Source organism: Lonchura striata, chromosome 1 (genome assembly GCF_046129695.1).
Source record: "Lonchura striata isolate bLonStr1 chromosome 1, bLonStr1.mat, whole genome shotgun sequence".
In the NCBI taxonomy this organism is placed as follows: domain Eukaryota; kingdom Metazoa; phylum Chordata; class Aves; order Passeriformes; family Estrildidae; genus Lonchura; species Lonchura striata.
In genome coordinates this window covers 18,480,360-18,506,050 of record NC_134603.1, presented here as the reverse complement: position 1 = coordinate 18,506,050, position 25,691 = coordinate 18,480,360, and the positions used below count along the sequence as shown (strand labels likewise).

Here is a 25,691-nt window from a genome sequence, read left to right as displayed (position 1 = left end):
TCCCTGATGATCTTCCAGGTAATAAAGCTAAAAATACTGTTATTCCCACTTAAATCTAACTGGAATTTTCCCATGTTTTAATTTGTGTCCATTGCCATTGATCCTGTCTCCATACAGCTTGAAGACTTGTCTTATTGTGAATCTACTGAGAAATACAACAGTACAAACTGGTCTTAGCCTTAAGGCTGCACATCACTAAACTGCTTCTCCTTTTCCAGACATGTAATTCCAGAGAGTAAGCAGGAGTGTTGGCAAGCTGAAACAACTTTACACACATATATGAATCCCAGAACTTAAGGAGCTAAGAGGGAAACAGGCAGTTGGAACAAGCTGAAGGTGAGTCACTGGCATTTCCCTCAACCTTAAACACAAAACTGTATGCAGAGAGAATGCCTCTTCCTTTCCAACATCCACACTCACCTCAGTGATCAGTCACTATACTTCCCAGAACTCAGAAAAAGGATCTGTCATTTTCTATTAAAGACACTGAGGCGTATTCTGCAGTGCAAAGGTGCACATCAAGGCAAGTGTGAAATAGTAGATGAAAACCCCAGAAACTTACAAACCCCCTCCAAAATCCAACAGTCTGAACAAGAGTTTTCTTGTGTTTGCATCATTCTTCTTAAGAACTTCAAGTTTCAGAATGAAAGTTTTAAATCATATGCAGCTCACCTGTCAGGCATTTTGTAATCCTGCCTCCCAACCAAAAATACTCCAACAACACAGGGCAAGATTTAAAATGTGATTTCAAATAAAAATTCTGAAGCATGAACACAAGAAGTCTACTCAAATTATTCTACACATAGGTTTCACAGAAGATACTGGCTACAAGTGCCTTTGCTCTCCCATGCTTCTCCTGTAACAGACAAAAACATGGAAGCACAGATGATTCTGGCTTGACCATAAGTTCAAATATGATCTATTTGTTTGTTCCACACGTTAATTTTCTTAACATGCAACATCTACAATAGGTAATAAAAATCTATAAATCCCCGCTTCCAAACTCAGACAGTCCTGAAAGCAAAAGCACCCTTTGGTACAAACAGACCTAGTACAACTGGCATCCTAAATTTTGCAAAATGTGATCAAAAATGTTGTAGAATACCATGATGTTTAGAAGTCCTTATAAAAAATAAGAATCTATTTAAATCAAACACACAAAGACTGATAAAAGTAGCCAATTTTATTCCAATAACATAAGCTCTAACACAATTACTTTTCTCAAAAAGGTTACATATTTATGTGGTTTTTTTAGTCAAATAAACAGATTTGTTCCCACTGTAGAAGTGTTTCAATAGAATCCAGAGTCTTGAGTAGCCCAGTTGGGTGCCTAAAAAATGAATAAAGATTAGAAGAAATTACTGTATTACCTAATACTTACTGAAATCTATAATACATTAATATAAACAGTGGGAATGTTGTTAATAATGAAGGATACCCTGTAAGATTAAAGCCAAGTGTTGATATACCAGATACACACACTGTAATTGAGTTGTACAGCTGAGTCCCCCAAGCTAGTAGCTTCAAAAAGGAGAAGTTCTAGAAGATCCCACTATACATACAGGATTAATTTTTCAGCTATATTTTTAAAAGAAAGTAATGACACAAGTTTCATACAACTTCCCATTAACAGAATAAACTAGTGCACCACTTCCTGTCCAATTTCCACCAGTATTTCAGCCAAGCACTGAGGAAGTGCAATAAAACTTTTAATGTTTAAAGTCTTTTACTGTGTGGTTTGTTCTGAATTTTTTGTTTGTTTTAAAAATGTATAGTTGGGCCTTAGAGCCATCCCATTATGGGATTGTTCTCCCTCACAGAGCTTCCTATATTGTAAGGTGGAGGAAAGAAAAACCAGATCTTACCAATTTTCTCATTTTCAGTAATTCTACTTAAACCTTTCAATGACTTAACTACATTTTCTAGAATTTCACTTAACAGGTTTAACAGTTAGGGTTTTGCTCAATTCCTCCTCCATGTTCCAAACTTAAGCACAATTCATTCTCCTTTCAATACCACATATGCAACTACAATACTTTTGAATACAATTCACTTGGAAAAAGCATTGTAACTACTTTCGTAAGTGTCAAACTTCAAAATCTGCTCTTTCCTGGTGGCGAAGGAGACCATTTAAAAGAAGCAGAGCAGCAAATGACAGAAACAGTTATGCAAGAGAATAAAATCTAATGGTGAAGAGAAAGGCTAAAAGAAAGCAAGAACCACTGTCTAATTCTCCTCATGACAAAGTCTTTTCCAAAGTATTTCTTAGTATTAGAACTAGGAGTAGGCATATCTGGTGAAATAAGGCATAGGTTAGCATTATACTTAAATTTATCTCTTAAAAAAGACAGCAAGAACTCAGAAAAAAAAAAACTTATACTGACCTCAGATCTACCACTCTGATTCAGTTTCTTCTCAATGTTCATAGCCAACATTTGACTACGAAAAGACAGGCTTTTGGTCTTTTCAATTACTTGCTGATAAGGTGAGACTGCATTGTTGCCCATGACTACATGGCCCTAAAACCCAGCAAAGACAGAAAAAATTTAACAACTCTCAGCATGCAAGGATCTTTAATGTTGCTTTCAGAACTTTCACAGATCTTACGACAAGTACAAAACACAATAAATGAAATCTACATTTTATCCAGGAACAGGAAGTTTCATTTCTATTGTTTTTCTTTGCCCATGAAGTAAAAGAAATTTGATGAAAAACTCAACAAATTCACTTGGATCCATCTGGCTTTAAAATTAAAGAGCAGGTTTAGATTAGATTACTATGAGGGTGGAACAGGTTGTCCAGGAAAACTGTGGGTGCTCCACCCTTAGAAGTGCTCAAGGTCAGGCTGAATGAGGCTCTGAGTAACCTGGTATAGTGGGAGGTATCCCTGCAGGGGGGTCGTAACTAGACAGTCTTTAAGGTCCTTCAACAAAAACCATTCCACAATTTTATGTACAGTCTTACCAGCTTTGAATCCAGTTTGGCATCCAACCGTGCATTTCGGATTAGATTGACAATCCATCTTTCCGCTTCTTCGGGAGTCATATTCAGTTTATCTGCCAACATACTAAAAAGAAAACCAGCTTATTAAATGGCAAAAAAAAAATTCTCTCTGATATTGGTAAACATAAAGAGGGACTATGGAATTCAAGTCAAACCAATACAAAACACGGCACAGTCCAGGATTCAATAAGTACTGCATAGCTGGGACACTTTGACTGAAATGACTTTTAAAATTATATACATGCTCTCCTGCACATCTCCCACCCCCATTGCAAATAAGAAATACATCTCCTGAAGTTCATACTTACTCATTCTGAACTACACCATATTGCCTTTAAATCTTGACCTGCACAATTTTCTTATGTTCCTATTAAACCTTGTCTACACAAATGTTCTTGGAAATATTGTCATTTAAGTAATTTGACTATTAACATAAGACCACCACCCCTATAAATTAAAAAAAAAAAAAAAAAATCAACCAAACTGTTTTTTTTCTTACTTAAATTCAATTAGCAGTCAAGAAAGTATAGATTAACTAGTCCAAAAAAAAAAAAGTTTAGCAAGAAAGCTTCACTCCAAAGTTCAGGAACAAGACCCATTAGACAGAGCTTGGTATAGAAGATATGACAGATACACTGTGTTAAACTTGCAACTTCAAGGAAGGAAGGTGGGCGAGAAAGAGAAAGGAAAACTCTTAATGAAAAAAGCACTCTTGTCCAGGAATAATTCCTCCTAATGGTGCTTCCTGTGGCTTTCCAGCTAACTCCTTTAGCTGCCTGCTGGCAGTTGGCTCATACAGGGCATTAGTAACGCTCATTCTTCCATCAGCTGGCAGACTAAGGAAACAAACATGAGGTAAGGGCTACAGACATGACTAAAAAGGCAGCTGGCTACACTGAGTTGCACAAGAGGTCAGTTTCTCACCATTTTACAAAATCTTGCCTAAACAGCTTTTTCTTCACCTGAAAAAGTGATTTTCTTCTTGATGATTATTTGCATCAAGTACATACTTTATAAACTATCAATTGTTAGGTCATCTACCTGATTGGACTTCTACATACACTTCTTTATACAGTTGTCTCTCCTATATGGTCTTGATCTCTTACCTTTCTCCCAACTATAAAAGCAAATTCCATTTTTTTCCACAGATAAACATCGAGTAGAAAAAAAAATAAGTAACTTAAAATACTAAATTTACACTGACTCAAGCAAAATAAGATAACAAATGGGTAACAAGTGTTTGAACTTGGCAAAGTAAGGGGAAGTAAAACCCAACCCCAACTGCTACTGTTGCAGCAGACCTTTTAATCTGAGTTTGAATGAGCAACTGTAAAGACAGAAGAGAGCAGAAGACATTATGGATGGAAATTTTTGTGGAATTATCAGTCACCTGGACAGAACATGAGATACTTTAAACACAAAAAAAGTACAATCATTTTATTACCCCCAATCAGTGATGTTAAGCATTTGACTTGAAACTAAAAAGTTCATAGGGGTGGGTACAATTCTCACATTTCTCTTTTAGAAACCTTAGTACGATTTAGATAAAGTAAATTCCCTTCCACAAGAAAGGCCACTGCAACTACAGTGGGGATTAAGCAATCTTTGGGATTACAGTGTGGAACCTCCGTTCCTGGAGATAGGAGGATTTACTTGCGGATTCTGGGCTAAGCAGCATAATGGAATAATGCCGTGGGACCTGCTCAGAGCTGGAATTGGGCTCACAGGATTAAACCAGATGATTTCCAATCTACACCACCTACACTTTCCTTTTTCCCTAACAAAGTCCTCGTGAAATTTGAGGGGAAGAGGGCACAGATTTCTAGAGAATCATTCCAAGCCAGAAACTATGAAGTATTTCGCATTCATTACTAGCAAATGATTCTACCGTGTCCTATTAAATCTACAGTTTACTACTAGCTCCGCTGCTTCAGAAGTGCTTTTTTTCAAATAAAATGTGTTTTTTGAACAAACATACAGTATATATGTAGCAACACAAACATACAGCATATATGTAGCAACACAACAGAAGTAACACTACACAAGTATTATTTTCCTGAACATGTATCTGGAAAACTTAAAAATCACAGAATGAAAATGACAGTGTAAAAAGGATGAAAAATCTGTTTTATCTCACCTGGTAGCTTTGAGACTTACATAGATTTTATATTTTAGTATAAAATAACTGACATTAGCAGGTAGCAACTATCTTTTAGTGAACAAAGAATAAATCTATTAAAAAACCTAGAACTTTAACGCATCTTTGACACAATAGACAACCTTCCTCCAGCACTTGTGGCAACTGGATTCCCTTTTAGAGCCTCCTTGCTGCCTACACTGAAGCAGCCAGGACCACCTAAACTGCATGGATGTATAACATAGAGGTATCTTCCTAGTAAAGTAACACACATGGCCAAAAAATTATCCTCTATCCTTCCAGAGCAAATACATGGAATATCTATCCTGATTACAATTCTGTAACAAACATCACCATTCTCCTACCACAGTCAGAACATGTATTTAAAACTCTCAAGATATAAAATACAGCTTCGCCTCATACAAGTTTGACAGCTGAAGTAATAGTGACACATTTAGATTGACAAATACATATTAACACCATAAATATTAAAGAAAGGATGGAACAGAAGTTGTATTATAGGTTACCACTGTTTATAAAGGTTCCTGATATAATTCAATTAAAAATAAGTCAATTATAATGAAATACTATTAAAATTTAAAGAATGGTCTACCATTTCACGTTACGGTCAATTTCAAATGGCAATTTCACCAAAACAGTGGCAAAAGTAATTTCGGAAATCATTTCTGCCCTCCAGTTTTATAAGGAAATTCACTCATTTGGGTCATGCTAGGGCTTGTGTTATTTAAGTTTTCATTTACTTAAATTTCATTTCATTTAGTGAATTCCCCACATGCTCATATATAACAAGCCCATCTTATATAACAAGCCCATCATATATAAAGTTTTCTTGTATGTGCAGTACAAAAGAAGAAAGAAGCATATTCAGCTCTCCAGTTAAATACAGGCATATCAAACCAACTAAAACAGAATTAGCTTCATCTGTTACTCAATTACCGGCCAATTCCTTCAAAAGCGATTCTGAAATACACCAAAAAATACTTACACACCTAATTTAATCAGCCCAAATATAATGGTTGTTACAGCTTGCAAAGAAATTTAAGGCTGATATCCATAATTGAAAAGACAATGACCTACTGAGAACCACCTCATTATTGACAATTGTCTCCATGTGCAATTAACTTAGGGGTCCATGGTAGAAATATCCATGTCACTCTGAGGTAATATCTCAAGTCCAAATCTATCACTTGACTCAGAACACACTATAATGCTTATAAAGAAAGGACACTGCTACCTATATTTAGGAATCACTCATACATAACAAGGACAGCCAACTACAGTATTTTTTATCACATCTAAAGTTGAAGTATCACACACAGCATATTAAGTAATAAACACTAAATAAATAGCAATTACCTGCCACAAAATTTGATAAAGCTTGTTATTTTTGCCATAATGAATCATGGGTATGTTGCCCACAGTTTATCAATATCTTTTGATACAAGACTTGAAAAATTTTTAATGCAGTCTTTGCTCATTGACTGGAGCAAAGATGAGACTTCTTAGAAAGATATCTAGTCTCTAGAGGAGACTACGAGGTAAGAGGAGACTTCTTAGAAAGACATTTAGTCTCTAGTTAAAAAAGCTTAAACATCTATTTTCATTGAAAACTTGTGCTTGAATATGTGCAATATTCACACCACGAAAAAGAATTTGTAAGAAAGAACAAGACATTATTGGGCTTTATATTCCCCAGAAACTCATCCTTAATAGCACTAGACGTATGTGTTTTTTTTTCCAAATACTTATTCAAACCCCCTTTATGCCTAAGCATGCAGTATTCTGCTTAAAGTCATTTTAGACAAAGCATTAGCCTTCTTAAACAAATATTAAGTATAGAAAAGCTCTGCTCACAGCATGTAGTTCCATTTCCTATTAGGACTATATGTTTAAGCCCAACACACCACAGCTGACTAAAACGCTCAAATTCACTGTATGCCTTTCACATCAAAGCCACTATTTTTAGCTGATATAAAGGATAAAAATTTCCTGAAGGCAATGAAGACAAATATAAGCAAGTAAGAATCAGTCCTTTTTCCAACTACACCTATCCATAAAAAAAGCAATCCTTCCAAGAAGTTTGCAATATTAAGGCATTTTTCTTTCAAAGCCTTTCCTTTGAAATCGGGCAGTGTTAAATCCTTTCCTCAGAGGATTAGATGCACACATTTGCTCTGGATACAAGCTAGTAACAAGACTCCATTGAACTTGACCGATTCAACAACCTTCATTTCTCCTGTCTCAAGGATCTCTACACTGCACTCTATCAATGATTTTTTTACAGAATTTTACAGAATTCAGTGTTTTTCGCTTCACTTTTTCCTTTTTAATTTAAGCATGTAGAAATATGGGAAATGTGGGCAAAGGCCATGTGGAAAGAGATCTCAAGCATACATAGTATCTTCCCATTCATTTTGTTTTTTGGTTTTTTTTCTTAAATATATATATCAGAGGCATCAGGGCTGATCCATTTGAAAAGCCTGCATTTATAAAATAAATCTGAATAAACAGACATAATTGCTAATAACAATAACAATTCTTACAGCTGAATCACTTCACATGACAGGGAATAAAATCCACTGTTTTCTAGTTAATTAATGAAAAAGGCCATGTGATTTAATACATTTCAAAGAACATACCTATGAGACAGACATGGGTACCTGTATCTACCAAATAAAAATAAATTTAAACAATTATTGTATTCAGTTTGTATTTACTTAATATTAACACTCTACCTCAACATGTGGAATTGAGGCCCAAATGAGGTACTGTCATCAGGACTTTGGTGACAGTGGGTGTGAAAATTTGCATTAAATCCAGCAGAGATCTCACTTAAAACCATAGTGGTTTTAGCTTGAAAGTACTGCTTTTCTGGGGGAGGCTAGGGGTGATGGAGAGGTTGGTTTGAAGTTAAATAGAATAATTAAACTCTGAAATATAATTCAAGTACATCACATCAGAGTTCTAGAACTAGAAAGAATACTAGGCAAATGAGATGTCAGTGAGGATTTTCCTTGACAACTGAATGCTTCTTGAAGTTTGCACTGTTTGTAAAACTGCCTCCCATGACTGATTTTCTGAATTGAGGAATGAAAACATTCTCTTACCCAATGCTGATGCACTGATGGATGCGACAGAAAGTCTCAAATATAAAGAGACGGGCATTCTCAATGAAGTCCTCAAGGCACGCTACTAAGAAGAAATCATTCACAAGCACCTGCAAGTGTAAGCAGAAAGGGAACACAAGAGCAAATGTGTGAGTAGAAATTTACTGGTAGACACTGCCAATACCTAAGAGCAGCCCACAGTATACCTTCAAACAGTATTGCTATGTTCAAAGAAGTGGCAAAAAAGCAATAGATGAACAATATTTTTCATTGTTTCATTGCTCAGCACCTTACTAAATTTAAATTGCATGCTAACATGATCACTGAGGTCTGACTCAAGAAGAAAGCAAGGCTGTAACTCTACTGAAGGTCAAACTCTACTGCTGCCCTAAAATTTGACTCTCCACTCATCTTTCACAACAAAAGGCTAAGCTGAGCTTTTCTTCAAGCATTTTTCAGACTTTAATGGAAAACCTGAAGCTCAGCCAAATGCATGATTACCTATTTGCTTCTTCTTCTAGAACTTTTTAAATATAACATTATTATAACATTAAAGATATCCTTAACAGAAAGTCACGTGTGCTACAAAATGAGTTATCATAAAACCCAACACCACCCAACCATGAACCTAAGTTTATCAGAAAACACTAGCAATGTAATCAAACACCACTTCAAACAAATGAGCAGCTCATCGTGAATTTTAGAGGTCTTTACTTAATGAAAAAGCAGTCTTATAAATATTTTAAGTCTTACTGTTTCACATTCTCTCAGCTTCTTCTGCGCTCCATCAAAATCAAAGTTAACGTACAAGCATTCCACAAATTCTGTGATAGGGTCCCTGTATGTGTAGGACTCCTATCAAAAAAAAAAAAAAAAAAAATAGGAACAACATCAAAAATCGAGACCATGTGGTAGCTCAAGGATTCCTTATAATCTTTAAAAAAAGTCATAGTGGAAACAAGCCCATATATCACCTTAGGAAAAAGCTAAAGTTCCAAATTCCTCCTATAAAAGCTACATAAACATGCCTCCTCCCAATAGTCTGGTAAAAACAACCAGAGATGTAGTTTCACCTTCAGCATTTAATGATGCAATCTTTGGGTTAGGAAACCATCGAGACTAGACCAGTCTCTGTAATCAAATCTCCCAATTTCATAAAATAAGACAGAATAGTCTTCCTAAATTCTGATTGCAATAATGACTCCAACAACAAATCCTTCATACTTTAAACGGAATGATTATTTGATTTTCATAGACAACATAGCTAACAAAAATGCTACTTTCTATATACAAGCTACTTCAATTTATTTTGGCATTACAGAAGTTACTCAACTTTCTCAAATACCAGGCAGAGACAACACTACATCTATATACAATTGTGTAAATTCAGATGTAACAAACATACCCTTAAGTGTTTCTAATGCATATTTTAAGACGGCTCAAGTCAGTATGTATCAGTATCTGCTTTACCCTATAGTAAAATCAACAGATTAAGGGAATTCCTAAGAGAGATATTTTTCTCTACCCATCAGTTTTCCTTCCCCAAAGAACTGTATTTACAGTCTCATTATTTAGGTTTAAAATTTGGTTTTATACATGTTTTTCACATCAGAATTGCACTTGTTAACCATTATTTGCAGAATGGTCTAAGAATGAGCATCTCTCAAACTGCTTACTTATCAGTTCAATACTTGCAAAGACGTTGCAAGTACAATCTTTTACTGCTACTGAAGCAACACCACAACTTATTTCAGATCTCTAAAACCTCTATCACATGATCATTTAATATCTTGAATCATAGAGTAGAGAGTACTAAGAAATCTGATAGGCGATTTCAAAACCAAGGCCCAAGTTGGCATTTTCAAAAGGAGTACCCTAATGGTGTGCATTATTACACCAAATCACAAAGTTATAACATGTTACTTACTTCAAGTATTAGAAATTCATATAATATTAGAAGCTCAGTGTTACAGTCAAATTTTAGATAAAAGCTGAGTCATAACACTTACCACTGATTTATTGCTTATGCTACTTTTTGTGAACACTAATGCTTAAAAATAGATTAAGTTGTAGTTAAAATGTGATCTTCTCATTGTCTGTTCTTTGCACAGGTAGTTTCTCAAATGCCTGAAGTGATTAAAATTGATTGCTAGCCTATAATAATGGTACTGTCACATTTATATACATACACACACAGATGTAATGTTACTCACAACACTATCAAGTGTTTGAAGTGTATTGGTTTGTATACAAGTGGCTTGCTGATTTCAGGTAAAAATCTGGGCCATAACCCCCACTTGACTGCTACCAAGCAACTTTTCTATTGCTCTTCTCTGTATCTCCATGCTGATGCGACTGTGACAACAGAACCACTTCTAAGAGAATGCACGTGAATTTAAATCTACACACACAATTCATTGGTCTTGAAATGTAAGAAAGGACCTTTATATATACAAAAATTCACTGTACAGATAGCTGAAAAAGAAGAATCAGATCCAAAGCCATTTCACATCTCACTGAATTTTCAGCATTTAATATATAAAGAAGTGTGTGCATACTCTACAGCGTATATGTGTACATACACTGCTAATGTACATGAAAGGAGAAAAAAAATTACTTCATCCTCCCACTGACTGATATGCATTTTATTTCAGTAAAAACTTTCACTGACAAAAAACAAGTATCAAAATACCTCAAATCCTAACCCAGATATATTACTAGAAGAACGTTATAATGAAGTCTCCTTAAAAAGAAGGCAAAAAGTATCAGATACTGCAATCCTTACCTGCTGAATAACCTTGACTAGATCTTTCAGCACTTGTCTACGTTTACGAACATCCTTATTTGTTATGACTGCAGTAGTCAAATACCTGAGGATATGTGGGCACATTGTCTGAATTGCATTGAGATATCTAGAAAGAAAAAACATAGGTAAGATTCAGAACTCAAAGGTATACTGAAGTTTGCTGATGACACTAAAATTGGAGGAGCTGTTAACTCCTCAAAGGCAGAGAGGCCCCGCAGAGAGATCCTGACAAAGAAGTCAGAGGGGCAGACAATCACCAACTTTATTAAGTACAACAAGGGCAAATGTCAGATTCTGCATCTGGAACTGAGCAACACTGGATCTATGTACAGACTGGGGAATCAGAGGCTGGCGTGCAGAAAGGGATCTCGGGGTCCTGGTCAACAGAAAGCTGAATGTGAGCCACATGTCCTGGCAGGCAGGAAGGCCAACTGTGTCTTGGACATCAGGCACAGAATCACCAGCTGGGCAAGGCAGGGGACTGTCCTGTTCTGCACTGGGTGCACCAGTGCCTCACCTTGGTACTGGGTGCAGTTTTGGGTGCCACAACATAAGAAAGGTATCAAGCTATCAGAGTGCATCCAAAGGACAACAACAAAGACTGCTAGATCTACATATAAGGCAATCCTCTCACAAACAGATAGAGTGTTTCAATTTTCATTTTTAGTCTGGGATTTCCCAAGAATCTTTTAAAATAGATTTCTACAATCAGAATAGAACAATACCATCACCCTGCAGCCCTAAACTCAGCAAGCTTGCATATTTATCATTTGCCTTCAATTTGATTTAAAGACCCTCCCCCCGGGATGATACAACAACTTACTGTGGCTGATAGAGAAAAAGGTCAATGATGTTATCTCTCCCTTTAGGATGATTAAAAAACACGAACAAAGACCAGTGAATGAGCCATGTTCTTTGCTGAAGTGACTGCAGTGGAGAGCTGACAGACTAAGAGAAAAATGTAACATTGGTTCAAGTCAAACACAACACAAAGTTTACTTGAATACTAATCCATGGAAACCTGTAATTGCCCAAAATTTTGTGATTTCGCATCCTCTTTGTAACTGTCATCACTGTCAGGCTGAGTTTGACCTCCAGCCTTTTTGTCATCTCAATGATAAATCTACTGAAAGTTATAAGCAAGATAAATTTTCTAATATAACATTCCAAACTGTTTCCTGAAATTTGCATTTATCGTAAGAGAAGAGATTTTAGCTCTCCAAGACCACCATACTGACCGAAGTTATTTCCCTTCTTAATTCTGAATTACTTGGCTTTTTCACCTTTTCTGTTTTACTTCCTTTCTAAATTCACACAAGACCTTTTCTTTTGCCATAGACCCTCAGATAATGAAACTCTATAATCATCTTTGGCCAAAAAAAGTCATTATTTAAACCTGCTGGTAATGGACAAACAAGGGTTCAGCTCCAAGTACCCATATTAGCTCCAAATTTCAACAGCACTTCAAACAAACTGCAAAACAACAATTGAGGATGAACTGACATGGTAAGTAATTCTCCGTCTGAAGAGCATGACAACAAACTGCTCTGATTCAATCCTAAAAAAACCTTGTGAGTTTAATAAACAAGTCAAATAGTCTATTATAACCATACAGAATCATAAAACAAAATTACAGAAGAAAATTTGTTAACACTAAATATCTGCCACATAGACAAAGAACAACTGGGGGACAGAAAAAAACCTATTTGCTCAAGACTCTGGTTCAGGAGAGAGAACATATTTCATCTCTCTGATATGGCCACTGAAGCTCCACAAGCAAAGAGGAGAGGTCCCTAATCTAATCAGTTGCTCTGAATTATTACTGCAGCCCCACTCTTCCCTTTAAGTTCTCGGTACTCATCTGAACTCAGGAGAGTTTTGTTAAAACAGCTGAATTAGCTGAAAACTGTTTCCAAATACAAGCTGATTGCAATTTCTGTCATAAAGCACTGTCTACATCAGATAATATGGTTTATTCACATGCATGTTATTCTTTCCAGAAAATGAATAGTACAAGTATCTGAAATTTAACAGCAGTTTCACACAGTGATACCTTGCCCTCAAACACATCCTTAAGATTTTTTTGTTTATTGGAAATATATTTGAAAATGTAGATGAGAACCTAAAGTGTTAAGAGGCCAGCAATTTGAAAAATAATATTTTATTATTTCTTCACGAGCATCCTTTGACTCTCCCACTGCCAATAAGAAAGTATCAAGTGAAAAGGTGGTAACCTACTCCTAAACAGAACTGCAAGTGATTTATAATAAAACATGAGTACTAGCACCTCTAACCTCTCACCTCGCTAAGATGTCCAAGATTTTACTTACATTATTATCTATTGTCTCCTTTAGTCTTGTGAGATCTTCCATGGCTGCATCCCAATTCTGCATCAGGATTTCAGATGCCAGTTTTCCCCAAAGAGAACTCAAAGCATTTCTGTCTGTTGCTGGAACCTACATTCAACAACAGCAACAAAGTGACACTCATAGTATTTTGTTAAAAATTATTTACTTTAAAAATTACAAATAGTGTTTTCTGGCAGTAATTTTCACTTACAAGATATCAATTTTGTGTAGTCCTAACTTTCCAAATTAAGTTTTTTTTCAGAAAAACAGTTTAGACACAGAAAAAAAAAAAACAGCAATAAAATTTCTTACAGAGAAACTAAGAAATCCTGTCAAAGAAAGACAAAGATCCATGCTGCTACAGTTTAAGTTAAAAAATATCTAAAATGGCTGAGCACCAGATGACACGCTGGTTCCAAATTTATTTTGGGTTTTTTTGTTCCACCATAAAAAAATGCTTCTAAACTACTAAAACAAGGTTATTACAAGGCAGGTTCCTAAAGAACTCATAATAGTAGGTAACCACCTTCAAAAAGCTAGCATTTCAAACTCTTCCTGCTAATGCCTTGCCCAGAAGTGTACTTGTTACAGCAATGTCCAGTGGAACTGCAACTTGGCAGCACTGAACCTGCTTCCTGGAAGGGTAGTCCTAAAGTCAAGCTGTGTTAGTTTTACACAGGAATGAGCTGCACTATGCCAATGTCAAATTCTGTTCTCAGACTGGTTACAATAGTTCTCTCACAGACTATGTTTCATCACACAGGGCTTTTAAACAAATCTTCTCCCATCAAAATTAGTAACAGAAGTTTTATACTAAGCTATCATCAACACAAAATCAATAGTTCATTTTTTGAGGTAACTGAACACACAAGAACATATGTTTTTCTGGGCTATGCCCAGAAAAAAAGTAATGAAGAATTAAGGACAGTTGTCCACAAACCTACATATGTAACCTTCACTTCCCCTGTTGGCACATCAAAAGAACCTAGAACACTGAAAGTCAGCTTTAGCATCAAGATTTAGACTAATAATTCAACTCATTCCTACTTTAAGCCCTGTTCTGATTAAAGATATATTTTCCAATTTTTCTTCTTTCATTACAGTCAATTACAGAAAGTTTTGTAGTTTACTCTAACAGTATTTCAGAGAGTTAAGTTTACTTTTAAATGGGAATAGAAACTAGCAACGAAAATGCAGCAAGGTAGAAACAGCATGTTTTCAGCAATCACTGCACAAATCTGTGAGATACTGACTTATGAGCTCTTCCAGGAAATCCAGGTGCCAGTTTAGTATATACTGAGTTGAGAAGGTTCACATGTTATGTGATGGTTCCAAATCACTTACCTAGATATAGCTATTCACAATAACTGCTTTTAGGTTCTGCAGCTGTTCCAGCTACATTATCTGGACTTTAATGCAGTTACCTTAAATTTCTATTTGTTAGTAAAGCAGCACATTTACTGACCACCAACAATAAATTTACTGTGCTGAGATTCTTACAAGACATCAGATCTTTATTCTCAAACTTCACTCCCACCAGTAACAAAATTATATAAATTACAAGATGAAAAGAGCTGCTTCAGAGATGATGGATCTGGTTCTACTTTTATCATCTGAGCTGTCTACATTTCATTTGGAGATGACTTATACTCTTAAATCCATCACAGAATTCAAGAGAGGACAGATGACAGTTCAGATAAGAAGCTGGCAGTTCACCATTACCAGCAATTACATTCAACCTACCTGAAAGCTTTTCACTGCTGTTGACTACATCTGTGCACAAAATCAAGTATTCTTAAAAACAAGTATTCACTTAATTGTATCAAATAATTAAATGCTACAAGATATACTTGAAAATAATGGAATTGCTGAACCATAGTAATGATTATTAACCATTACTGTAAACTTTGGCACACAGCAATTGCCTCAAAAAGCTATAAAGTATTGGATGCTAAGAAGGAATATAGACAATTTACTGGTTTAAGTATTTTCTTGAAAATTATACCAAATAAACAAACAAAAAACCTAAACCCAAAACCAATAACCAATCAAAACTTACCAGAACTCTAAAGAAGTAGAGATATTCTGCAGCTCCTGAGTAGTTACCACATTCATACTGGAATTTTGCATACCTGTAGAGTGTATCTAGGTACTCCTGCCTAAACTGAAAAGGAATACAATAAAAGCTTTTTTTTTTTTTCCTAGGAAAAAAACCACAGTCACAAGCTGACTTTAATAGTGGAGTAAGATTTGAAATCTGTAGCTTTTCAAAAGACATTGAACATAAGAAGCAACAACAGAAAACTATTATATTCTCAATCATGGAATGGAAGTTTAGACCAATACCGGAGAAAGGTGAAATCTTGCATTTCAAAGTAAAGCACACCTAAGTTACACAGGTGCAGCCAGCATTAAGTCTCAGGGTTTTTTTTGTTTGTTTGTATAAAAATTAAAAGTTCAAGGGCTTAAATATGTTAGTATTAGGAATTCTACCTATTAGCTACATTGACAAGGGACAGAGCAAAATGTAGGCCACATGTGGTCAAAACGCTGTCAGTTGTGAGGGAGGGTGGGTGGACATACTTAGAACTGAATTCCAGCAGCTACAACACTTACCCCGTGCTTCTCAGCTAAATAGTCAAACAGCATCCGACCATCTCTATAATAAAAGGATAGAAAGCTCTGTTTTTACAAAATAAATTGATAGCCACCATGCAACACTACACAATGCAACACAATTTTAAAGGTAAAATACAAAAAACTGAGCACAAATTTAAAGTAAAATTCTTCCACTTATTCAAAAGCAGCTGCAGTCACCTATTACTGTGTCACGTAGTTTCAAACTCATTCTAATTTTAAGTAATGAATGCCACCTGCAATAATAACTACAGTTAAGAAAGTGTAAAGTTTTTTTAAATTCAATAGCATCCTTAGCTTTCAGTATGAAAGTTAAATTTTGAATTTGAGCTCTTCCCACTCTCATGGTCCAATTTCAGAGCGTTACTCTAGACAACCTTGATTTTAACTGGAGATGGGAAAAAATGGCAAAGACTAAAGTAAACAGAAGTAGGAAGGAAACTTATCCTACTGTTAGCACTGAGAGTGGGTCACAAGAATATCTCTACTACAGTGAATATGTGGAGAACACAGAACCATAAAACATAATCATACTATTAAATTCTAAATATCTATGATCATGTGATCACATCTCTGAAGACTGTTATTTATTTAACATTAAGACTAAAAGAACAAGCAGTATCACCTAGATCAAAGTTTAAGCTTCCAGGAGGGAAGCTGTAAATTCCCTGAGACAAAGATACTTTAAAAATTATATGCAAGGGAATATTTTCCCATTTACTCTGAAATCAACTGACTGAAAAGATGTGAGTTTGTCAACATCTTCCAACAGTTGCTTAGAGAAGTTAAATGTTTTGGCTTATTCTTAAAAGAACTTCTGCCTGCTACTCATTATCTCCCTGAGGTGGATATTCCAAACAGTGTCATCATGGATCAAAAGTCACAATTTAAACTCCCAATAATATGCAGCTATCTGAATGTGATACAGACCCAAAATCACCAGCAGAAATTACCAAAAGAATCAAAACTTGTTTCTATAATCTACAGCACACTACTCAGGTCTAGACAGATGGGATATATTTCAGCCCAATTCTACATATCACTATCTAATCCAAATAATCTGGATTAAAACTATCCCTGAGCCAATAAACCAAAACTAGAACTTCTGAGCTGTGAAGCTTCCACATGTTTTACGAACACAAATCACAGACCAGTTCTAAACCAAAACTTGCTGTAGATGAATAGTAGGCCTAATATTCTACTACATTAGGCAAGTCATATTCCATGCATTTATCGACTGTATTTTATCTCTTGCTCCCAAACAAAGCATTTCCAATTTGAAGTACATACGACTGACCATCTTTTGTGAATCAAAATCAAGTAACAGAGCATATTTCCCTCAAAATGCTGGTATTTTAGTAACATTTTTCTAGGCTAATTATTATTTAAAAAACTGGATAAAGGTAAAGCAAGAATTTGATAAGACCTCTGTATGCTCAATTAGATTTGAATAGTTATGGAGAAAGACTTTTCTTTAAGACATGCTCAACTGCCACAGTAACTAAGACTTTCAAAGCTATACCAAGAAAAGCAAGTGACTCCTGGCTTTGCATTACCACAAGTTATAAATAATGCAATCCCTTTTTCTTTATGTAATTATCTGACATGAACATCCATTCTGAAATCAGATGCAAAGGCAGCTTAGTTAACAATAGTTTTACAACAGAAATTCAAGTACATTCTGGTGGTATCAGGACAGAAAACAAACTTCTCCTGACACGCTGTAAATCCAGCGGATTTCATGATTCCTACTGACATCTGTTTCATGTGCGCATTGAGACATAATACACTGCACGTCACAATTGCTGCGCTAACCAAAATCTAAATTAATCTACAATCAATTCTGAAAACAATGCAAAGAGTGAACAAAAAACAGAGGCAAGGAAAAAAAAAAAAAGGATGATAACATGTATTTGAAACAGAGTAAATTCTAATCAAGTTCTTCCCCCTTGGGGGACCCAAGGGAGTTTCTTCAGGGAGTTTGTTCACAAAAAAATCCCATATATTCATACAGAAGATTTCTGCAGACTAGAAAAAAGATTTTGTACATTCAATACTTTTCTAAGAAATTCCAAAAGTAACTTTACAGCCTTCCTAATGTTACAGTATCAGTGGATGCACACAGCTTGCCAACAATAAACCCAAGTACAATCTTCAAATTCAAGTCAAGCCATAGGTTCTCTATATGATACACTACGCTCCATTTTAAAATTTTAGGGCAGGTAAGGCTGAAGAAGAGATCCAATTATTATTCCAGTTTGCTAGACACACAACAGCAGTAACAGTGATTCCTATCTAAAGGAAACAAGGAGAATTTATGCCAAACAAATACCTGCCCACCTCTCTGCTGAAGGTGCAGTTACTCCTCAGTGACTACAGCTGAATTCTTTCTTACAGAGCCCAGTTCAAGCTTAACCATGGTGAAACCCTGACAGACCTTAGATACAATGTGCAGACAAACTCATTCTACTTTAATTACTCCCATAAGAAAATTTAAAAGAAATTGGATGCATCTTAAAAAGACATGAGCACAACCTTACACCAACAAGTTGGAACAGTTTGGAGATAGCGAGATTAAGTGGGAAAAGCAAAGAACACCATGAAGAAATATGTGCTCCGAGGATGAAAGGATGCTCATCCACCAGGCCTCCCAGACTAATACGACACTCCATAACCTTTTTTGGAAGGCAGAAGAGAAAATATAAACTGTTTCAGCCTGTAGTTTCCCTCAAAAAACCCCAAACAAAATCAAAGCCAACAAAATCATCTGTGATTGGACTGTACTGGATGATGACTGTCATTTGTACCAAGCTGATTCAGGAACATTAAAAACAATAAACCTTTTTTGCACAACAGGGAAAAGCACTGAAAAGAGCAAACTGTGTCCAGCAATTTCACTTACCTGACCACAAGCCCTACTTAAATACTGTATGAAAATAAAAATGTTTTTCTTGCAGTTACTACACAGAAAGCATTCTCAGCAGCAGCACTTGAGAGGTACCAACAAGCCATCCCAACAAATTACGTTAGAAATTACCTAGTGGACTGCATTTGCCTCGTAGTCTCTGGATCCTCAAACATCTTGACAATAGGTTCTGTTTCAGCTTGAAGCTGCTTCAGCTGTGCAACAACAGTTGTTCTTTTCTCACGCAAAGCTGAACACAAACAAAAATACTTTAATATAATGCTTTAAGTTTTTACATGAACCACCCTGTAATTACATGGTGCTGACACTTCAACACATCTTTGCAATTCCTACGTGACCTGTCCTCTCAGTCAAGCTTCAAATCCAGCTGTGTATAACAATTCTGTAACTTAGTAAAAACTTCTAACATTTGGCTCTTTCTCCTGTGTGGAGGCCACCAGAGAGCAGGTACAGCTGGAGCAAAGTCTGTATTACATGAGGTATCTTCAGGCTTCCACTAAGGGAGAAGCAACCTTTAACTAAGTTCACTTAATCCAAATAAACTCGCAAAAAACGAAACAATCCAATGATATACAAAGATAGATTTTCTTCTTACTGATGATCAGGTTCTGAAAGAACATTTAGAGAATACTTAACTAAAAAGGAACAAGAAAAATTTCAAGCAGCTCAACCTGCAAAATTATGATTTTGAACGCTGTGTCCTTAATGGAAACATTAAGCCCTTGATGAAAAACTGTTAGGAAATTCAACTAAGTTTTAGGGTGATTGTTTTGCACAGACCCCAAATTCCTTACCAAGTGACAGCAATGCAATAAAATGAAGACTTAAAATCCAAAAAAGTGTATATATTTAAAAAAAATACACAAAAAATCACCCTGACATTGGCTATGTAAAACACACAGGATCAGAGAAGCCAAGACTAAATCCCAGGAGATAAATGCAGGAAACTCCAAAGGTGAGCCACACACCAGAACACTCAATGCCACAGTAAACAGAGTCAACAGTTCTTTAATGATTTGACTACACAGATATTTGAACGGGACATCCAAGGTGGTTAACACCATAATGGTGACCCAACCTAAATATGAGAACAACTTGCCTGACAGGAAGTGTTTCAGTAAGGAGAAATTACCTCCACCTTTAGTTGACTCTTGAGATTATAAAAGAGGAAGAAGAAACAGATAAAAGAAAAAACATTCAGTTGACTTACTATGAATACAAAAATGTTTTCCTGTGACATCTCCTGGGTGTGTAATTTTAAGTCGATCTCATGGAAGACAAGACAAAAGGAACTCTAATTCATGCAGGGATATTTCCAATTATAACTGTGTAAGTGAACTTAGCTTTGAGTACTTTAAATAGTGAAATCTTAAAAAGGGTAAACTTCTAATGATGCCAGCAGTTCCACGAGTAAGAACCACCAGTCCACACACGCATTCTGATAAGCACTGATACAAGATGATACACATACCAGAAAGATCTCAGGTCTTTGCATAGAAAGCTGTGCAATCAAACACCCTGAACAATGTGTCAAAGAACTAGCTCTGCTTATGTTAACTGAATAAAAGCCACACATCAAACAACAGTAAGTCATTATACAAAAAAAAAAAAAAAAAAAACAAAAAAAAAACAACCTGCCAAACTGATGATGTAAAATCTTGAAAGGTAGTTTTTCTTATACTCTTTTCAAACAAGTGTGGAAATTGCTGGTATTTGATGAAGGAAGAGGTCTCCAAGTGAGCAAGTTAATTCAACTTTCTTGCAGCTGTGACCTTATGAAGTTATACCCTAAGGTAATCTGCTTTACTAACTGGCTACAATCAGAATTCTGAAGACATCTGGAGTAGTTATTTTGTGGAAGTCTGCTAAAATTACTATTTCTTGTATTGCTTACTTCTTTAGTATTTTACTCCTTAATTATTACTGATAACAGTAATATTCAACAGTTTAAAAAGGCTGAAGCAGGCAAAGAAAGAGGAATATCTATTCAGCTCTGTGATTTTTGTTATAGCCTTGATACAGCCTGACTTTTTTAATCAGTAGGACTGCTAAGTAACCTAAAGGTAAAGCTATTACCACAAGTGTTTCTTTAGTTACAGAAGTGAAACCCTCTGGTTCTCATTACATGTTAAAGTCCCATGTGTCACAGTACACATGGCTATAACAGTGCTGGCACTCATGCCCATAACAACAGCCACCCAACACTAGCACAGACTTGGCCAAAACATTGACTCCCATGTCCATAAGCCTATCAATTCTCTTCTTCCAGAGAGGTGAGTGGCCATCTCTGCAGCTTCAAGAGCCTGAAAAGAGCAAGACCCAGAGGAAAAATGCAGCAGCACCCAAGTCTCTTATTCCTAAGATGCAGCAAAATAGACTGTAGTCCCAATACCTAAAAAAATATGAGGCATTCACCAACATGGAAAAAAGGTGGAAAAATAGGAAGACAGTGGATATTGGAAGACTAGGTCAGGAAGAAATGAATAAAATGAAACACCCAACCCATTATAAAAAAGAACTGGGAGAAAACTCTTAAAATCAAAACACCCATGAAGAATGGAAATTAGATAAAGGTATATAATCTATTTTCTCCCCATTCCCAAATGTTCCTCAAAATTACAGAAATTTAAGTAGCAAACAGAGTAGTTATCAAAATCACGGATAAGATAGTAAGACATCACCTTCATTATAAGTTTAAATATATTTTGTCCTAGGGAAGCAAGTCTTATATTGCCAAAACTGAGGAAAACACACACTTTCAAAAAAAAATCTCTCTCTCTCAAGACCTAAAAATCAGCCACAGACAGACAAATCAATGGAATTACTTAGACAATGCAACTCTAATCTTAACATACTGGATGCTTTAAAGAAAAAGTCACCAAATCATTGTTCAAGTGTTTGACAGATGAAAAGCTACTGCAACTCCATTAGTTGCAGCACAACACCTCTAAAGTTCTTGAAATTACCAAATCAGCATTGAAATACTTATGAGGTCACTCAAAGGTCAAGTTCCTGACAGACCAACAAAACCAAACTTCCCAGGATTAGGGCATTCTGCTTGTCTCAGTATCTTTTTGATAATGACAAAGTTAAATAGTACCCTAGTTTTTGAATGCAACAAGCAATTACCACTAGTTATTTATTTTTGACAGAAAGGTTGAAAAACAAGATTTACATCTAAATGAGCAGCTTACCATGAGGAATTTCATCGGAATAAAGATTTTTGTACACATCCATAGCAAAATCCACCATGTTGGTATCACTAAGGAGATCCAGTTTTCCTTGGAGCAGCTCTTTTTCATTGTATATCTGAAACAGGCATTATTAACAGAGTAATCTGAATAGTGTTGAGGAGTTTCAATTCATATTATGTATTACTTTGATGGCACAGTTTATGGACTTCTGTACAATTGAATTAAGTAACAAATTTCACTGCTCTATAATTAAGAGTACTTTCCATAAAGCCTCTCTGCATTTACAGTCTTGACAAAATACCAAATATTTCCTGCTATCTACGAAAGCAGGTACTTCAAAAGCTAATTAGAAGTCAAGTAAGTATTACTCGTCTCTTAACAGGAATAGTAATTCCTATTGCAAAATTACATACAAATTTAAAAAATAAAAAAAATCTTTAACCATACCTTTCTTTCAAAGTACTGAATACTTTCCACAAAATAAAATGCTGAACAGTGAGGACTAGTTAAATTATCTAAAGTGAATCTCAGAAAAGATGCACAAGATTAAACTCACAATTTAACTGTAGTGCAGATTAACCTAAAATATGTTGCTAGGTCTATAGCATAAAAACAAATTTAGAGTATGTAATCGAATAGCGTACTTAAAACTTTTCAAATTGTTTTCTAACGTTCATACTCCATAATTTATCAGTGAGCTACAAACTGCTGTTAGATTTTGAAGATGTAGGTGACGGCCAAACCCAGTATATTCCTCAAAAACATATTTGCACAAGAGCTGCATTACAACTCACCACATTGCAGATACAGAATCTGTAGAAGTTTAATTCAGCTATGAACATTGTACTGTTAAAAACTAACACCACAAAATAAACTATTTAATTAACTTCAGCTACCATAAAAATGCCCCCAAGATGACAGACATTAAGCAAACTCCACATGCTAGACCTGACAGCTTCCTAGGTCAAGGTGTCTCAATGCACGAGTGTGGTTCATCAGTTCCTTTCTGAAGGCTAAAAATAAGACCTACTTTAAATTCAAAACTTATATAACTTTACGCATTCTTCTCCCACTTTAAAATAGTTTAGATGGATGAAAGTTTATTCAAAAGTATGTGAAGCACTCGTCTGAGCTATCCCCAGCATAACTAGGTTCCGTGTAACAGTATAACTTAAAAATATACATAAGAAGACCAATAAGGGATAATTCCAGAAGGGACTTATATTTGTTTCCAACATAAATTCGGAATGACATGGGTTTCAAAAGAAAATTAGTATCATTGGCGTAACCCCACAGACCGCAGAGGGACGGCCCGAGCACCAAGAGCCGCGGGGCTATCGAGGGTGTCCCACGCCGTGGGGCTGCGGCTGCAAGGGAGAGCTTTGACTTCTCCTTTCTCCGCATATAGGTGAGGGACAGACACTACACTAAATCCGAGGAAGGAAAAAGCGTAGGAAGTCGGTGCTGCCTCGCAAGCGAGGGGCCGAGGAGCTGCGCGGCGTGATCGAGGAGCGGCTCCCTCAGGCCTCCTGTGGGCTTTGCTCCCTGCTCGTCCTTTCCCGGGCAGCCCCACACGCTTCACCCTCGACTCACGCGGCACAGGAGCCTCGAGCTCCTCCTGCGGAGGCTCCGAACCCCCACGGGCCGCGCCCCGCCCGAGCAGCGCCCCGGCCCGCGGGAGGAAGCCCCGGCCGCGGCGCGCCCCGGCCCGCGGGAAGCACCGGCAGCTGGCAGCACGGCCTGCCACTTTCCCGCTCCCGCAGCCGGCTTCCTCAGCCTCAGGAGAAACACACACCTCCTTGACAGAGAGGAATTCCAGCAGCGGGAAGACCAAGTGCCGGTCCAAGAAGTGCGCGATCCTGGTGGTCAGGTCGTACTCCGCCATCTTGGAGCCGGGAGAGAGGAAAGGCGGAGGCGCGGCGCGGCTCTTGCGGGCACTGCGCCTGCGCGGCCCCGCCCCCAGCGGCGGGGAGCCGGCGCCTGCGCGCCGAGGGCCGCGGCGAGCAGCCGGGGATGGGCGCGGTGGGCGCGGCTCCTTCCCTTCCCTTCCCTTCCCTTCCCTTCCCTTCCCTTCCCTTCCCTTCCCTTCCCTTCCCTCTCCCCCTCCCCCCTCACCCGTGCGGGGCTGCGGCACCGAGCTGAGCCAGTGCTGGGGGACAGCTCGGGCTCTCTGGGGCAGAGTGCGATCCCTGGAGGGCGAACATCTCCTGAAAGCACTGTGGGCTGTCAGTCCAGCCCACACGCTTTGTGCGTCGAGTGTCAGCTTGACTTGATCTCGATCTAATCTGGTCATGAGAATCTGAAAAGGGGTCTAAGCTGACCTTGGCTCCCACCCAGTGAAAAGGTTGTTAAGGGTTGGTCCATGTTGGCCATCTTTCCAAGCTCTCCATGGGGAGGCTGTGCCAGATGAGATGGAAAAAGGCTGGGGAGCTACTGGACAATGGCTTACACAGGGAACTCCAAGCAAGTGCAGGAATGTATTGCTGCGTTTAGCTACAGAAATGGAAGAATCAGTAATATTGCCAATAACTTGCATATTACTTGTAGTCATGGTAGAAGAATTGGCACTGGCTGCCCAGAGAAGTGCTTGAGTCCCCATCCCTGAAGGTATTTAGAAAATGTCTGGATGTGGCACTTAGGGACATGGCTTAATGGTGGACTAGATCTTAGAGGTCTTTCCTGAGCTAAATGATTCTGTGATTTATCATGTTAATTCACCAGAAAGATAAAAGGTGTCTTTTCCTGTTACACCATAAATTTTCTAGTGATTTTTGTCAGGACACACAGTTGTGTTCAGTAAGTCAAGCCTCATCTCATAAAGCATGATTAAAACCTTTGTCATGAGGAAACTTTTCCTTTCATGAGCAGAGATATAGTAATTTTTTTAGCAATTCACATAACTACAGACTATGTCTACAGGAGCTGTTCATGTGGAATAGCAAGTTAGTATAGTTGTAGTACAGGTTAATTTTAGACTTGGATGGTTTGTTTTAAATGTATATGGGAGGTGAGGAATAAGAAGGTCATAACAGTTATTAAGCCATTATTCAGGCAGCTAGTGATGTTCTCCCCACCTTAACATAAAGATGTAAAACTATAGAATTAAGGATGTGACAGGCTGATTTTTAGAGGTAGGATTTCATTACATCTTAATGGTGCTCTGTAAGGGGAAAAAAGTATGCAGTATGAATTAAGTAATTCTTTACATGACACTCAATTGTTCATATAAGTCTGTGATATGTGTAATTTTGTATTAGTAATACTCTTCTCAGAACATCATCTGTGAGAAAGAATCCCTTTTTACCTGCAAGACAACCTAATTTATTTCATAGTAGTTGTAGATACTCTTCACTTTGATACCTACATATCACTGATGGCATAGATAATCTCTAATGGTGAAAACTATCCTCCTGTATTATTTTTCCCATAATAACAGTGTGGATTTCACCAAGACCTGTTCAAACTTTTCACTGGTTTCTCCTTATGACGGTCAGATTACAGAGCTGCCAGTG

At 37.0% G+C, this 25,691-nt stretch overlaps 1 protein-coding gene across 1 annotated transcript; it reads right to left on the bottom strand.

Annotated features, from left to right (window-relative positions):
- Positions 1 to 1,162: 1,162 nt before the first annotated feature.
- Positions 1,163 to 24,121, bottom strand: EIF3E (eukaryotic translation initiation factor 3 subunit E). The gene is made up of 13 exons (XM_077782439.1): positions 23,975 to 24,121; positions 22,180 to 22,294; positions 19,097 to 19,214; positions 16,039 to 16,081; positions 15,482 to 15,586; positions 13,405 to 13,530; positions 11,898 to 12,022; positions 11,054 to 11,180; positions 9,022 to 9,123; positions 8,269 to 8,378; positions 2,965 to 3,067; positions 2,385 to 2,519; positions 1,163 to 1,330 (listed from the first exon to the last, which is right to left on the bottom strand). The coding sequence occupies exons 1-13, from the start codon at positions 24,062 to 24,064 to the stop codon at positions 1,292 to 1,294; spliced, it is 1,338 nt and encodes a 445-aa protein (XP_077638565.1). The 5' UTR covers positions 24,065 to 24,121; the 3' UTR covers positions 1,163 to 1,291.
- Positions 24,122 to 25,691: the final 1,570 nt, after the last annotated feature.

What these genes read in the sequence shown, in the direction of transcription:
- EIF3E (XM_077782439.1), bottom strand. Translation starts at nt 24,064, where the DNA reads ATGGCGGAGTACGACCTGACCACCAGGATCGCGCACTTCTTGGACCGG. An exon ending in AGCTGAGAGAATGTGAAACA is followed by an intron (nt 8,379 to 9,021) that starts GTAAGACTTAAA and finishes TTACACTTGCAG; the next exon opens with GTGCTTGTGAATGATTTCTT. An exon ending in CATCAGTGCATCAGCATTGG is followed by an intron (nt 3,068 to 8,268) that starts GTAAGAGAATGT and finishes TTTTCTTTTTAG; the next exon opens with TATGTTGGCAGATAAACTGA.